This window comes from Rana temporaria, chromosome 9, assembly GCF_905171775.1.
Source record: "Rana temporaria chromosome 9, aRanTem1.1, whole genome shotgun sequence".
Lineage (NCBI taxonomy): Eukaryota > Metazoa > Chordata > Amphibia > Anura > Ranidae > Rana > Rana temporaria.
The window spans coordinates 2,617,783-2,634,349 of record NC_053497.1 but is presented as its reverse complement, the minus strand read 5'-3'; the positions used below and the strand labels follow the sequence as shown (position 1 = coordinate 2,634,349).

Below are 16,567 nucleotides of genomic sequence, written 5' to 3'. Positions count from 1 at the left end.
GTACTGCAGTCCCGCCGCTGATTTATTGCAGATCTCTTCTTTCCAAGGGCGCGGCTTGAGCAAAATCCAATCTTGTTGCTTTTAAGATTAATATGCTCAATTTCGGGCAGGAAATTAAATATCCATTTTGGGATGAAGCGAATGGAATTGGCTTGAAGATCTATAACCTTTAACGATGGCAGAGTTACGTCCAAGCCTTTTATGGTCTCCGAGACCTCCGAGGTCCTTCGTGGCCATCGAGGTTCTGAAGGCAGTTCCCGGAAAGCAATAAATCACTAAGTCTGCTCATTTTGGAGAAATAACTCCAGGGAATCGCGGCCAATAGGTTGCTACTCAGATCCAAATGTCTTACATTCGATAACCGTGAAAAAGAGTTTTCAATGGCCGAGGGCAAGTCCAGGTCTGTGGTGGCTTCGTACCACGACCAACCCTCGTCGTCGTCTTCTGTCGCGTCAGATAAAGGGACCAGGTCGGCGATGCCGTTTCCGGAGAGGTTGACGTGTTGCACCATCTGGAATGGGGTCAGAACTGGAAAATTCCGAAGATTGTTGCGGCTGAGGTCTAGGCTGATTAGCTGATGGCGTTCTCCAGCTTCTTTCGTGAGAAAGAACTCGATGATATTGGAACTCAGGTTCAGAGAGTGCAGCTGGTGTAGATCAAAGCTTGAAATGCATCGAATGGCGTTTTCAGCGAGGTTCAGAACTCGCAGATCCTTCAGCGAGTCCAACGTACCACTTTGTATCTCATCTATGAAGTTATTGGACAGATCCAACTCTGACAGCTTGGGAATTCCATCAAACATTCCAGAGAACAGCAACACAATAGCATTCCGTGATAGGTCTAGATGAACTAGTGAAGTAACGTTTGATAAGTAACAGAGCACCGCCTCGCCGTCCAAGTTGTTGTTTGCTAAGCTCAACGTTTCGAGTCTCCGCGTGCCGTCAAAGACTCCTCTCCGAGAGGCAGGACACTTGTGCAGCCTATTGGAGGCCAGGTTCAGAGAATGAAGCCTGGTCAGAGAGTTCAGGGCTCCGGGATCGATGCTTTCCAGGTGATTGTGGTGAAGATCCAGATCCTCGAGGTTGTGCAGCCTTGACATAGATGCGATGGTCAGGTTCTGAATGAAGTTGTAGGATAGATCTAGTTTCCTTATCCTCTCTGGTAGATTTGTGGGTACGGAGTAGAAGGAGAGGCCACGGCAATCCATCGTAGGTGAACCCTGTGGAGGGAGGGAAGGGGAATTATTAATTCATTGGGAACACCAACCTTATTGAGATGTACAATGCATATACAGTGGAACCTCGGTTTAAGAGTAACTTGGTTTGAGAGCGTTTTGATTTGCGAGCAACTTTTTTTTTTAAATTCTGACTCGGTTTGCGAGTGATTCGCAAGACGAGCAGAATTCAAGCTAAATAGGCCTGCAGTACCTCATTTGGCCTGAGGTACGGGGGCGCAGGAGCCAAAGTGTCCTCGGGCCTTTTTGGCCGTTTTCGGCGCTCTCTGGCGCCCCGCCCCCCACCTAATGGCTGCATTCGGTATTGCATCCCATTGAAGTCAATGCGGAACAAATTATTTTCGTTACCATTGACTTCAATGGGAAAACTCGCTTTGATATGCGAGTACTTTGGATTATAAGCGTTCTCCTGGAACGGATTATCCTCGTAATCCGAATTGTGAGTAATGCGGTTAACGAGCGTTTCGCAATATGAGCGATGTATTTTAAAAAATCCAATGCTCGTGAGTGACACCAATTAATGCCCATGGGTACCACCAATTAATGCCCATGAGTGCCGCCAATTAATGCCCATGAGTATCACCAATTAATGCCCATGGGTACCACCAATTAATGCCCATGAGTATCACCAATTAATGCCCATGGGTACCACCAATTAATGCCCATGGGTACCACCAATTAATGCCCATGAGTGACACCAATCAATGCCCATGGGTACCACCAATTAATGCCCATGAGTGCCGCCAATCAATGCCCATGGGTACCACCAATTAATGCCCATGAGTGCCGCCAATCAATGCCCATGAGTGCCGCCAACCAATGCCCATCAATGCCCATGAGAGCCGCCATTCAATGCCCATGGGTATCACCAACGCTCATAGGTGTCACCAATCAATCCCCATGGGTACCACCAATTAATGCCCATGAGTGCCGCCATTTAATGCCCATGAGTATCACCAATCAATGCCCATGAGTATCACCAATTAATGCCCATGGGTACCACCAATTAATGCCCATGGGTACCACCAATTAATGCCCATGGGTACCACCAATTAATGCCCATGGGTACCACCAATTAATGCCCATGAGTGCCGCCAACCAATGCCCATCAATGCCCATGAGAGCCGCCATTCAATGCCCATGGGTATCACCAACGCTCATAGGTGTCACCAATCAATCCCCATGGGTACCACCAATTAATGCCCATGAGTGCCGCCATTTAATGCCCATGAGTATCACCAATCAATGCCCATGAGTATCACCAATTAATGCCCATGGGTACCACCAATTAATGCCCATGGGTACCACCAATTAATGCCCATGAGTGACACCAATTAATGCCCATGAGTATCACCAATCAATGCCCATGAGTGCCGCCAATCAATGCCCATGAGTACCACCAATCAATGCCCATGAGTGCCGCCAATCAATGCCCATGAGAGCCGCCATTCAACGCTCATAGGTGTCACCAATCAATACCCATGGGTGTTACCAATCAATCCCCATGGGTACCACCAATTAATGCCCATGAGTGCCACTAATCAATGCGACAAGTGCCACCAATCAATGCCCATGAGTGCCACCAATCAGTGCCCATCAGTGCCACCAATCGGTGCACAATTACTTTTTCACATAGGGTCAGGCAGGTTTGGATGGCTTATTTCCCTTTTAAACCGCTTAAGCTCCGGACCATTATGCAGCTAAAGGACCGGGCCCCTTTTTGCGATTCGGCACTGTGTTGCTTTAACAGACAATTGCGTGGTCATGCAACGTGGCTCCCAAACAAAATTTATGTAATTTTTTTCCCCACAAATAGAGCTTTCTTTTGGTGGTATTTGATCACCTCTGCGTTTTTTTTTTTTTTGCGCTATAAACAAAAATAGAGCGACAATTTTGAAAAAAAATGCAATATTTTTAACTTTTTTCTAAAATAAATATCCCCCTAAAACATATATAAAACATTTTTTTCCTCAGTTTAGGCCGATACGTATTCTTCTACATATTTTTGGTAAAAAAAAAAAAAAAATCGCAATAAGCGTTTATCGATTTGGTTTGCGCAAAATTTATAGCGTCTACAAAATAGGGGATAGTTTTATGGCATTTTTATTAATAATAATTCATTTTTTTCTAGTAATGGCGGCGATCTGCGATTTTGTTTTTTTTGTCATGACTGCGACATTATTGACACTATTTTGGGACCATTGTCATTTATACAGCGATCAGTGCTATGAAAATGAATTGACTACTGTGAAAATGACACTGGCAGTGAAGGGGTTAGACTGTAGGGGGCGCTGAAGGGGGTTAAGTGTTCCCTAATGTGTGTTTCTTACTGTAGGGGGGCGTGGCTTGGCGTGTGATGTCACTGATCGTCGTTCCCTATGACAGGCTCACTAAGAAGCACAGGGAAAGGTTTGTTTACACCGACCTCTCCCCGTTCTTCAGCTCTGTGACCCAATCATGGGACACCGGCGGCGATCGGGTCCCACGGGCGCGGTCACAGAGCACAGGACCGGGTCGCGATCTTTGTGTAATATTAACATTTTATTTGATGATCGGAATCATACAAGTGTGGCAAATATAAAAAAAAAGAAAAAGAAAATCAGGAAGGGGGGGGGGGGGGCAAATACTTTTTCACAGCGCTGTAAGTAATTTGGAGTCTCGGCGGGTCTCCTCTTCTCTCCAGCAGCTGAACAGCGGGAGGGGAACTATCAGCAGCTGGGAGTTGTTTGAAGTGCCGCCGTGCCCAGAATCCGGGCGTTTTAATGGTTTGTATATTTTGACAGTAAAAGAACTTTAAAACGGGCCCCCCCCCCCCCGACTCCCCCCCGACTTCCCCCGACTCCCCCCCGACTCCCCCCCGACTCCCCCCCGACTTCCCCCGACTCCCCCCCGACTTCCCCCGACTCCCCCCGACTCCCCTACCTGATTCTAAAGCCCGACTCACTCCTTCTCACTGCAAGAGTTAAAAGTTTGTTACATCTAGCGGTGGAGGAGGAGGAGGAGGCGGCGGTGGCGGAGGAGGAGGAGGAGGAGGAGGAGGAGGCAGCGTAGGCGGCTCACATTCTCCCGCAGAGGAGGAGGCGAAGGCGGCGGTGGAGGAGGAGGCGGCGGAGGAGGAGGTGGCGGAGGAGGAGGAGGAGGAGGTGGCGGAGGAGGAGGAGGCGGCGGAGGAGGAGGTGGCGGCGGAGGGGGAGGTGGTGGAGGAGGAGGAGGAGGAGGCAGCGTAGGCGGCTCACATTCTCCCGTAGCGGAGGAGGCGAAGGCGGTGGTGGTGGAGGAGGAGGAGGAGGTGGCGGAGGAGGAGGCAGCAGAGGAGGAGCCTGGAGGCAGCGGAGGTGGCTCACATTCTCTCGCAGCGGAGGAGGCGAAGGCGGTCTGCCTGCACCGTACAAAATTTAAAGCAACGGATATATTCGTCGGTTTGCTCAGCCGCGCCATTCTGCCGACGTATATCTACATGGCGAGCGGTCGGCAAGCGGTTAACCAAATCTCGCACATGGACTTTATTATTTGAGGGTTTTTTTTCTTGACGCATCCATCGGAATTTTTAGAAGTTTTCGTCTTTGAATGATTGTTCTTCTCAGTTATTGTTCGCATCATTTTCACTATATACGTCTTTCGCGGTATATTTTGGTTCTTTTGTAGAAAATGAAGGTGAACTTGTCCAGTGTAGGAGCCGGCAGTGATAAATTACCGACCCAAGGTTCTACTCCCCTCCCCCGTTCCTTAACAAAAGCTTAAAAAATTGGCTTCAGTTTTACTTTTACCCCCCCCTCCCCCCGACCCCATATATACATTCATCTGTCATCCATTACCTGCCAATCGTATATCTGAACAGAGGAGCACATTGGGGGTGTAAGAAAGAATTCGGGGTATTACTGTGCCAGATAATAGCGATGATTATGATTTCATACGTAGTAAAAAGGCTTGGCAGGCGCGGTTTCTGGCAAGCCATACATAGACAGATAGCGGTCAGATATCGGACAGAATCGTAAAGATAAAGAAGGTAGGGAGTGCAGGAACGTCCGTCGTTGGGCGGACTCTGGTTATAGAATATGATATTGCAGCTTCAGATTTAGGGCTGTGACTGCGGGCAGGACACTACGTTTTGGGGACACCTGACCGTCACACCTACCTGTATGATGGAAAGTTTGTGGCGATCCCTCCAAATGACAGTCAGAGATCGGGGGTTGCCTGTTTACAAAGCCAGCTCCATAAAGACATGGTGTGACCAGTGTGGTGTGGAGGAACTCCATTGTCCTGCACAGAGCCCTGACCTCAACCCTACTTTTTGAAAGGTCTTTGATATAAGGTCTTCTCATCCAACATGAGCCCCTGCCCTTAACCCTACGGAACACCATTGGGGATCAGGTCTTCTCATCCCAAAGGTGCTCAGTAGGTTTGAGGTCATAGAGGTACTCAAGTGTTCTGCACAGAGCCCTGACCTCAACCCTACGGAACACCTTTGGGGTGAGGTCTTCTCATCCAATATGAGCCCCTGCCCTTAACCCTACAGAACACCTTTGGGGTGAGGTCTTCTCATCCAACATGAGCCTCTGCCCTTAACCCTACAGAACACCTTTGGGGTGAGGTCTTCTCATCCAACATGAGCCCCTGCCCTTAACCCTACAGAACACCTTTGGGGTGAGGTCTTCTCATCCAACATGAGCCCCTGCCCTTAACCCTACAGAACACCTTTGGGGTGAGGTCTTCTCATCCAACATGAGCCCCTGCCCTTAACCCTACGGAACACCTTTGGGGTGAGGTCTTCTCATCCAACATTAGCCCCTGCCCGTAACCCTACAGAACACCTTTGGGGTGAGGTCTTCTCATCCAACATGAGCCTCTGCCCTTAACCCTACAGAACACCTTTGGGGTGAGGTCTTCTCATCCAACATTAGCCCCTGCCCGTAACCCTACAGAACACCTTTGGGTGAGGTCTTCTCATCCAACATGAGCCCCTGCCCTTAACCCTACAGAACACCTTTGGGGTGAGGTCTTCTCATCCAACATGAGCCCCTGCCCTTAACCCTACAGAACACCTTTGGGGTGAGGTCTTCTCATCCAACATGAGCCCCTGCCCTTAACCCTACAGAACACCTTTGGGGTGAGGTCTTCTCATCCAACATGAGCCCCTGCCCTTAACCCTACAGAACACCATTGGGGTGAGGTCTTCTCATCCAACATGAGCCACTGCCCTTAACCCTACAGAACACCTTTGGGGTGAGGTCTTCTCATCCAACATGAGCCCCTGCCCTTAACCCTACAGAACACCTTTGGGGTGAGGTCTTCTCATCCAACATGAGCCCCTGCCCTTAACCCTACAGAACACCTTTGGGGTGAGGTCTTCTCATCCAACATGAGCCCCTGCCCTTAACCCCACAGAACACCTTTGGGGTGAGGTCTTCTCACCCAACATGAGCCCCTGCCCTTAACCCTACAGAACACCTTTGGGGTGAGGTCTTCTCATCCCAAAGGTGCTCAATAGGTTTGAGGTCATGGAAGAACTCGAGTGTGGAACCCTACTGAGCCCCTTTGGGATGAATTGGAATGCCGATGGTGAACCAGATCTTCTCATCCATCGTCAGTACCTGACCTCACAAATGGGCACAAATTCCCACAGACACCAGGGGCATTGGGGGGGGGGGTGGAGCCCCGAATGGGTCCCCGAAAAAGCCTCAGATCTCAGGCAACAACTGTTGCATTGTTAGCCCCAAGCGCCGCCGCCGAGTGGAGACCATTCTGATCCCGAGCGCCACCAGGTGCGGCCTAGTGACATAGCAGGTCCCGCCTTCTGGAGCCTGCAGCGCCTATGATGGACTTTCCACTGGTCCAATGCCAGGGCCGCGGGACATGTGATGTCCATCATAGGCGCTGCAAAGCTCCAGAAGGCGAGAATTACAATGCGGCTGTGCCACATGCGTATGAGATCCCTGCTCAGCGCTCAGGCGGGGGCGGCTCTCCTCTCCTCCTCTGGCTGCCTGCTGTGATGAAGATGGGCGCGCCGCACACCAAACACCACGGCTGAGCTGCAGGTCACATGAAGTCTGTCTCCAGGTCAGGTAGGTCACACAACCCCACCGCCCAGCCAAAAAACCCTGCGCCACTCCCAACTCCACCGTGTCCCCCGGGTGCCGGCCTCGGACTTCGGGCTGAAGCCCCTGGTCTTTTTACCACCTAGCAACGCCCCTGATAGACACCCTTCAAAATCTTGAGGAAAGCCTTCCCAGAAGAGTGGAGGATGTTCTAACCACAATGGGGCAATTCCCAATTAACAAATATGGTATCCAACAAGCTCAAAGCCCCGATCTCAACCCTACTGAATGCCATTTGTGAGCCCAGGTCTTCTCATCCAACATCAGTACCCGACCTCACAAATGGGCACAAATTCCCACAGACACCCTCCAAAATCGTGGGTCAAGTCTTCCCAGGAGACTGAAAAGTGTTCTAGTCACAAAGAGGGAGGTAACATTATATTAAAGGCCATGGGGGGAAAGGGGGCACCTCCATGGTGGGCAGCTTCACGTTGATGGTCATGGTTTTGGAATGGGAGGTCCAACAAGCTCATATAAGCCTGAACTGCCAGTTAGGGTGACCACATTTTCAAACTACCAATCAGGGACACCCCCCCTTCTTCACATAAATTAGCCAATTTTAAAGGCTTTAATGCAAGTAATCGGCCATAATAAAGGTATGGGGGGGTCCGGGTACTGCCTAGGGGGACGTGTATCAATGCAAAAAAAATGATCGTTATTTTTCAGGGGCAGTGATTATAATTATGCTTAAAGTACAACAATAAAAATGAACAATTCCTCTAACTATAGTGTCTGGGAGGTCCCCTTAGTCTGCCTGTAAAGTGGCGCATCTGTACCATGTATAGAACCTGCTGCAGCAAAAATGACATTTCTACAGAAAAAAAAAGAGAGTCAAGTCACATTTAAATTGACTCACGGTTGCAATTGCTGGCACCCGGCTATTAAAAAAAAAAAAAAGCACCAAAAACATAGTGCCCCCTCCCCCTAATCCAGGGATCTCCAAACTACGGCCCTCCAGCTGTTGCAGAACTACACATCTCATGAGGCATTGTAAAACTCTGACATTCAAAGACATGACTGGGCATGATGGGAATTGTAGTTCCTGAACAACTGGAGGGCCGTAGCACCACAAAGCACCACGTCCCCATCTTACCCTGGCTGGTGGTTGTGGTAGCATTCAGGCGGGGGGGGGGGGGACCCAAAAGGGTCTGGAATGGACTAGGGGAGGGGGACCCCACGCTGTTTTTTTATTTTATTATTGGCAGCTTTATTTTTTATTTATTTTTATTCAGCTGTCAGCGGGGAAGCCCATTGACAGCTGATGACTCATCAGTTGTTAGGGATGTCGGCTTCCCAGCCCCGCTTCTTAACCACTTAAGGACCTCTTCACGCCGATATACGTCGGCAGAATGGCACGGCTGGGCACATCCACGTACCTGGCCCTTTAAGCCCAGCCGCGGGACCCGATCGCCGCCGGTGTCCCGCGATCGGTCCTCTGGAGCTGAAGAACGGGGAGAGGTGTGTGTAAACACAGCTTCCATGTTCTTCACTGTGGCGCTGTCATCGATCGTGTGTTCCCTGATATAGGGAAACACGATCAATGATGTGACACGTCCAGCCCCGCCCCCTACAGTTAAAAACACATATGAGGTCACACTTAAGCCCTTCAGCGCCCCCTAGTGGTTAACTCCCAAACTGCAATTGTCATTTTCACAGTAATCAGTGCATTTTTATAGCATTTTTTGCTGTGAAAATGACAATGGTCCCAAAAATGTGTCAAAATTGTCCGAAGTGTCCGCCATAATGTCGCAGTCACGAAAAAAAATCGCTGATCGCCGCCATTAGTAGTTAAAAAAAAAAAATTAAATATGCAATAAAACTATCCCCTATTTTGTAAACGCTATAAATTTTGCGCAAACCAACCGATAAACGCTTATTGCGATTTTTTTTTACCAAAAATATGTAGAAGAATACGTATCGCCCTAAACTGAGGGGAAAAAATAGATTTTTTATATATTTATGGGGATATTTATTATAGAAAAAAGTAAAAAATATTGTTTTTTTTTCAAAATTGTCGCTCTATTTTTGTTTATAGCGCAAAAAATAAAAACCGCAGAGGTGATCAAATACCACCAAAAGAAAGCTCTATTTGTGGGGAAAAAAGGACGCCAATTTTGTTTGGGAGCCACGTCGCACGACCGCGCAATTGTCAGTTAAAGCGGCGCAGTGCCGAATCGCAAAAACTGTCCGGGTCCATTACCTGCATAAAAGTCCGGGTCTTAAGTGGTTAACGACCAGCTTTTACCGCGCCCTGGTTTGGCGCAGTGGGCAGGGCATTTGGCGGGGCGAACACCCTGGGCTGGGAAACAGAAAGTTTCCACCGTCAGCTCATCGGGCGGCTTTCATTCCGGGGACACTGTATTGTCCTGGATTGAAGGTGCCCGGGACCCGGGACAGAACTGCAAAATGCGGGGACTGTCCCGGGCAATCCGGGACACGTGGTCACCCTACTGCCAGTGCCAATTTCGCCCATCGGCATGCTGAGCCTTGGTGTGCCCCAACGGTTCTCCTTCCCTCCTCTCTCCATAAAAAAGTGTTCTTTTCGTTACCGGATTCCAGAAGACGGAAGTACATACCTGGGCGCATGCTTGAGCCGGATCGGGATCGGCGTTCACCTGACATAACACGATTAGTAGAGACGTCCATAGACACCGTCTCTGCGCCTCTCCCCGGGACGGCATTCTGCGCACTACGCCACATCTTCCTCTGATCTATTTCTGTCCGTGGAAGGAAGGAAACATCAGGGGAATACAGATAATCCTGTGTATGTGAAGACATGGCGGGCCGGGGCTTTTCACAGCGCAAAACAAAAGTCCGATGCAGAAACGACACGCGGAAGATCAAAGATGACACTTTTATGTGATTAACCCCCCCCCCCCCCCAATACAGAAATGTAAATCTGATGATTGTAAGGCGGTCCCCCAAATACTTCTGAATTGGAATGTATATGATGAAGATGGTCCGTTCTTCAGAACACTTCCTTTATGAGGGTGGCTGTGCCGGGTTTACATGGCCACCCTCCTTGGCGTGTTCATAAGAAGGGCAATATTCCTGTGCGCCAATGTACCCCCATACTCCCTCATATAGGATGGGGGGGGCATGATAAGGACAATATTCCTATGTACCCCCATACTCCTTCATATAGGATGGGGGGGGGGGGTCGTGATGAGGACAATATTCCTATGTACCCCCATACTCCTTCACAGAGGATGGGGGGGGGGGGCATGATAGGGACAATATTCCTATGTACCCCATACTCCTTCATATAGGATGGGGGGGGGGGGGCAATATTCCTATGTACCCCATACTCATTCACAAAGGATGGGGGGGGGGGGGTGATAGGGATAATATTCCTATGTACCCCATACTCCCTCATATAGGATGGGGGGGGCATGATAAGGACAATATTCCTATGTACCCCATACTCCTTCATATAGGATGGGGGGGGGGCATGATAGGGAAAATATTTCTATGTACCCCATACTCCTTCATATAGGATGGGGGGGGGGTCGTCATAAAGACAATATTCCTATGATCCCCCATACTCCCTCATATAGGATGGGGGGGGGGGACGTGATAAGGACAATATTCCTATGTACCCCATACTCCTTCATATAGGATGTGGGGGGGGGGGGTGATAAGGACAATATTCCTATGTACCCCCATACTCCTTCATATAGGATGGGGGGGGGGTCGTCATACGGACAATATTCCTATGTACCCCATACTCCTTCATATAGGATGGGGGGGGGGGAGTGATAAGGACAATATTCCTATGTACCCCATACTCCTTCATATGGGATGGGGGGGGGGTCGTGATAGGGACAATATTCCTATGTACCCCATACTCCTTCATATGGGATGGGGGGGGGGGTCGTGATAAGGACAATATTCCTATGTACCCCATACTCCTTCATATAGGATGGGGGGGGGGTCGTCATACGGACAATATTCCTATGTACCCCATACTCCTTCATATGGGATGGGGGGGGGCGTGATGAGGACAATATTCCTATGTACCCCATACTCCTTCATATAGGATGGGGGGGGGGGTCGTCATAAGGACAATATTCCTATGTACCCCATACTCCTTCATATAGGATGGGGGGGGGGGCGTGATAGGGACAATATTCCTATGTACCCCCATACTCCTTCATATAGGATGGGGGGGGGGCCATGATAGGGACAATATTCCTATGTACCCCATACTCCTTCATATGGGATGGGGGGGGGCGTGATGAGGACAATATTCCTATGTACCCCATACTCCTTCATATAGGATGGGGGTGGGGGTCGTGATAGGGACAATATTCCTATGTACCCCATACTCCTTCATATAGGATGGGGGGGGGGGACGTGATGAGGACAATATTCCTATGTACCCCCATACTCCTTCATATAGGATGGGGGGGGTCGTGATGAGGACAATATTCCTATGTACCCCATACTCCTTCATATAGGATGGGGGGGGGTCGTCATAAGGACAATATTCCTATGTACCCCATACTCCTTCATATAGGATGGGGGGGGACGACGTGATGAGGACAATATTCCTATGTACCCCATACTCCTTCATATAGGATGGGGGGGGGGGCGTCATGAGGACAATATTCCTATGTACCCCATACTCCTTCATATAGGATGGGGGGGGGGGGTCGTGATAGGGACAATATTCCTATGTACCCCATACTCCTTCATATGGGATGGGGGGGGGGGTCGTGATAAGGACAATATTCCTATGTACCCCATACTCCTTCATATGGGATGGGGGGGGGGGGGTGATGAGGACAATATTCCTATGTAACCCATACTCCTTCATATAGGATGGGGGGGGGGGGCGTGATAGGGACAATATTCCTATGTACCCCATACTCCTTCATATAGGATGGGGGGGGGGTCGTGATGAGGACAATATTCCTATGTACCCCATACTCCTTCATATAGGATGGGGGGGGGTCGTCATAAGGACAATATTCCTATGTACCCCATACTCCTTCATATAGGATGGGGGGGGGGTCGTGATGAGGACAATATTCCTATGTACCCCATACTCCTTCATATAGGATGGGGGGGGGTCGTCATGAGGACAATATTCCTATGTACCCCATACTCCTTCATATAGGATGGGGGGGGGACATGATAAGGACAATATTCCTATGTACCCCATACTCCTTCAAATAGGATGGGGGGGGGGTCGTGATGAGGACAATATTCCTATGTTCCCCCTTACTCCTTCATATAGGATGGGGGGGGGGGTCGTGATGAGGACAATATTCCTATGTACCCCATACTCCTTCATATAGGATGGGGTGGGGTGGGGGGCAATCATGATAAGGACAATATTCCTATATACCCTGGCATTGGACCAGTGGAAAGTCCATCATAGGCGCTGCAGGCTCCAGTAGGCGGGACCTTCTATGTCACTAGGCCGCACCTGGTGGCGCTCGGGATCAGATCGGTCTCCACTCGGCGGCGGGGCTTGGGGCTAACAATGCAACAGTTGTTGCCTGAGACCTGGGGCGTTTTCGGGGACCCATTCGGGGCTCCAGCCCCCCCCCCCCTAATGCCCCTGGTGTCTGTGGGAATTTGTGCCCATTTGTGAGGTCAGGTACTGACGATGGATGAGAAGACCTGGTTCACCATCGGCATTCCAATTCATCCCAAAGGGGCTCAGTAGGGTTCCACACTCGAGTTCTTCCATGACCTCAAACCTACTGAGAAGACCTCACCCCAAAGGTGTTCTGTAGGGCTAAGGGCAGGGGCTCATGTTGGATGAGAAGACCTCACCCCAAAGGTGTTCCGTAGGGTTAAGGGCAGGGGCTCATGTTGGATGAGAAGACCTCACCCCAAAGGTGTTCCGTAGGGTTGAGGTCAGGGCTCTGTGCAGAACACTTGAGTACCTCTACGACCTCAAACCTACTGAGCACCTTTGGGATGAGAAGACCTGATCCCCAATGGTGTTCTGTAGGGTTAAGGGCAGGGGCTCATGTTGGATGAGAAGACCTCACCACAAAGGTGTTCCGTAGGGTTAAGGGCAGGGGCTCATGTTGGATGAGAAGACCTCACCCCAAAGGTGTTCCGTAGGGTTAAGGGCAGGGGCTCATGTTGGATGAGAAGACCTCACCCCAAAGGTGTTCCGTAGGGTTAAGGGCAGGGGCTCATGTTGGATGAGAAGACCTCACCCCAAAGGTGTTCCATAGGGTTAAGGGCAGGGGCTCATGTTGGATGAGAAGACCTTTATATCAAAGACCTTTCCAAAAGTCGGGTTGAGGTCAGGGCTCTGTGCAGGACACCCGAGTTCCTCCACACCACACTGGTCACACCATGTCTTTATGGAGCTGGCTTTGTAAACGGGCAACCCCCGATCTCTGACTGTCATTGGGAGGGATCGCCACAAACTTTCCATCATACAGGTAGGTGTGACGGTCAGGTGTCCCCAAAATGTAGTGTCCTGCCCGCAGTCACAGCCCTAAATCTGAAGCTGCAATATCATATTCTATAACCAGAGGCCACCCAACGACGGAGGTTCCTGCACTCCCTACCTTCTTTATCTTTACCATTCTGTTCGATATCTGACCGCTATCTGTCTATGTATGGCGTGCCAGAAACCGCGCCTGCCAAGCCTTTTTACTACGTATGAAATCATAAACATCGATATTATCTGGCACAATAATCCCCCGAATTCTTTCTTACACCCCCAATGTGCTCCTCTATTCAGATATACGATTGGCAGGTAATGGATGACAGATGAATGTATATATGGGGTCGGGGGAGGGGGGGGGGGGGAAAAGTAAAACTGAAGCCAATTTTTTAAGCTTTTGTTAAGAACGGGGGAGGGGAGTAGAACCTTGGGTCGGTGATTTATCACTGCCGGCTCCGACACTGGACAAGATGACCTTCATTTTCTACAAAAGAACCAAAATATTCCGCGAAAGACGTATATAGTGAAAATGATGCGAACAATAATAGCTCAAGGGATTCAGAGGATCTGGTGAGAGATCGGGGGCTCAGGGGGTTGAAGAACTACGAGGAGAGATTGTAGTGAAAGTGAAGGAACTGGTAAAGACTGTTGCCATAGGAGACGGCATTCCTACACATGGAGATGTGGTGTCTTGCTGGATGCCTTTCCCTGCATGGCTGTCCTCCTATAGGGTCCTATATGAAGGAGTATGGGGTACATAGGAATATTGTCCCTATCATGGCCCCCCCCATCCTATATGAAGGAGTATGGGGTACATAGGAATATTGTCCTTATGACGACCCCCCCCCCCATCCTATATGAAGGAGTATGGGGTACAAAGGAATATTGTCCCTGTCATGGCCCCCCCCCATCCTATATGAAGGAGTATGGGGTACATAGGAATATTGTCCCTATCATGCCCCCCCATCCTTTGTGAGGAGTATGGGGTACATAGGAATATTGTCCCTATCATGGCCCCCCCATCCTATATGAAGGAGTATGGGGTACATAGGAATATTGTCCTTATGACGCCCCCCCCCCCCCCCATCCTATATGAAGGAGTATGGGGTACATAGGAATATTGTCCTCATCACGACCCCCCCCCCATCCTATATGAAGGAGTATGGGGTACATAGGAATATTGTCCCTATCATGCCCCCCCATCCTGTGTGAAGGAGTATGGGGGTACATAGGAATATTGTCCCTATCATGCCCCCCCATCCTGTGTGAAGGAGTATGGGGTACATTGGAATATTGTCCCTTTCATGGCCCCCCCCCATCCTATATGAGGGAGTATTGGGTACATAGGAATATTGTCCTCATCACGACCCCCCCCCATCCTATATGAAGGAGTATGGGGTACATAGGAATATTGTCCCTATCATGGCCCCCCCCATCCTTTGTGAAGGTGTATGGGGTACATAGGAATATTGTCCTCATCACGCCCCCCCCCATCCTATATTAAGGAGTACGGGGTACATAGGAATATTGTCCCTATCATGCCCCCCCCCATCCTATATGAAGGAGTATGGGGTACATAGGAATATTGTCCCTATCATGCCCCCCCCCCATCCTATATGAAGGAGTATGGGGTACATAGGAATATTGTCCCTATCATGCCCCCCCCCATCCTATATGAAGGAGTATGGGGTACATAGGAATATTGTCCCTATCATGCCCCCCCCCCCATCCTATATGAAGGAGTATGGGGTACATAGGAATATTGCCCCTATCATGGCCCCCCCCCATCCTGTGTGAAGGAGTATGGGGTACATAGGAATATTGTCCTTCTCACGCCCCCCCCCCCCCCATCCTATGTGAAGGAGTATGGGGGGGTACATTGGCACACAGGAATATTGTCCTTCTTATGAACACGCCAAGGAGGGTGGCCATGTAAACCCGGCACAGCCACCCTCATAAAGGAAGTGTTCTGAAGAACGGACCATCTTCATCATATACATTCCAATTCAGAAGTATTCGGGGGACCGCCTTACAATCATCAGATTTACATTTCTGTATTGGGCTCAGTGACTGTTTTTTTTTGGGGGGGGGGGGGGGGGGGTTAATCACATAAAAGTGTCATCTTTGATCTTCCTCGTGTCGTTTCTGCATCGGACTTTTGTTTTGCGCTGTGAAAAGCCCCGGCCCGCCATGTCTTCACATACACGGGATTATCTGTATTCCCCTGATGTTTCCTTCCTTCCACGGACGGAGCACAGAAATAGATCAGAGGAAGATGTGGCGTAGTGCGCAGAATGCCGTCCCGGGGAGAGGCGCAGAGACGGTGTCTATGGACGTCTCTACTAATCGTGTTATGTCAGGTGAACGCCGATCCCGATCCGGCCCAAGCATGCGCCCAGGTATGTACTTCCAACTTCCATGTATTTCCCGGTCTTTCCCAGTGACGTACAAGGGGGCGGGTCACGTGACGGGTGGCCGCTTCCCCTATATAAGTAATGTCACAGCTCCATAGCGTCATTCCGCTGGGCTGTGTCCAGCGGAGAGAGGAGCTCGCCTGCTGCGCTCTGGACGGATGGATCTTCTGCATCGCTGGACCGGACCGCAGATCATCCGTCGCTGGAGAGATCATCCGTCGCTGGATAGAAGACAACATTGGAGCGGGGGGCCGGGCCGACAGTGGATTCACATCGCTGGATTTTTATTTTTTTTATTAATAAAGGATTTTTTTCTACGGTGTCAGTGTGTTTTTTTAACTATTTACACTTCCTTCGTGAAATGGTAGAGGTACAGTGTACCCCATTACCAATTCACATAGGG

The 16,567-nt window shown here is 49.8% G+C and overlaps 1 protein-coding gene across 1 annotated transcript; it reads right to left on the bottom strand.

Moving 5' to 3' along the window:
- Window positions 1-6: 6 nt before the first annotated feature.
- On the bottom strand, window positions 7-9,996 carry LOC120914399 (transforming growth factor beta activator LRRC33-like). Its single transcript, XM_040325093.1, has 2 exons — window positions 9,906-9,996; window positions 7-1,219 (listed from the first exon to the last, which is right to left on the bottom strand). Exon 2 carries the CDS (start codon window positions 1,205-1,207, stop codon window positions 200-202), a length of 1,008 nt encoding a protein of 335 aa, XP_040181027.1. The 5' UTR covers window positions 1,208-1,219; window positions 9,906-9,996; the 3' UTR covers window positions 7-199.
- Window positions 9,997-16,567: the final 6,571 nt, after the last annotated feature.

Coding starts and splice junctions, on each gene's coding strand:
- LOC120914399 (XM_040325093.1), bottom strand. CDS start 1,207: ATGGATTGCCGTGGCCTCTCCTTCTACTCCGTACCCACAAATCTACCA.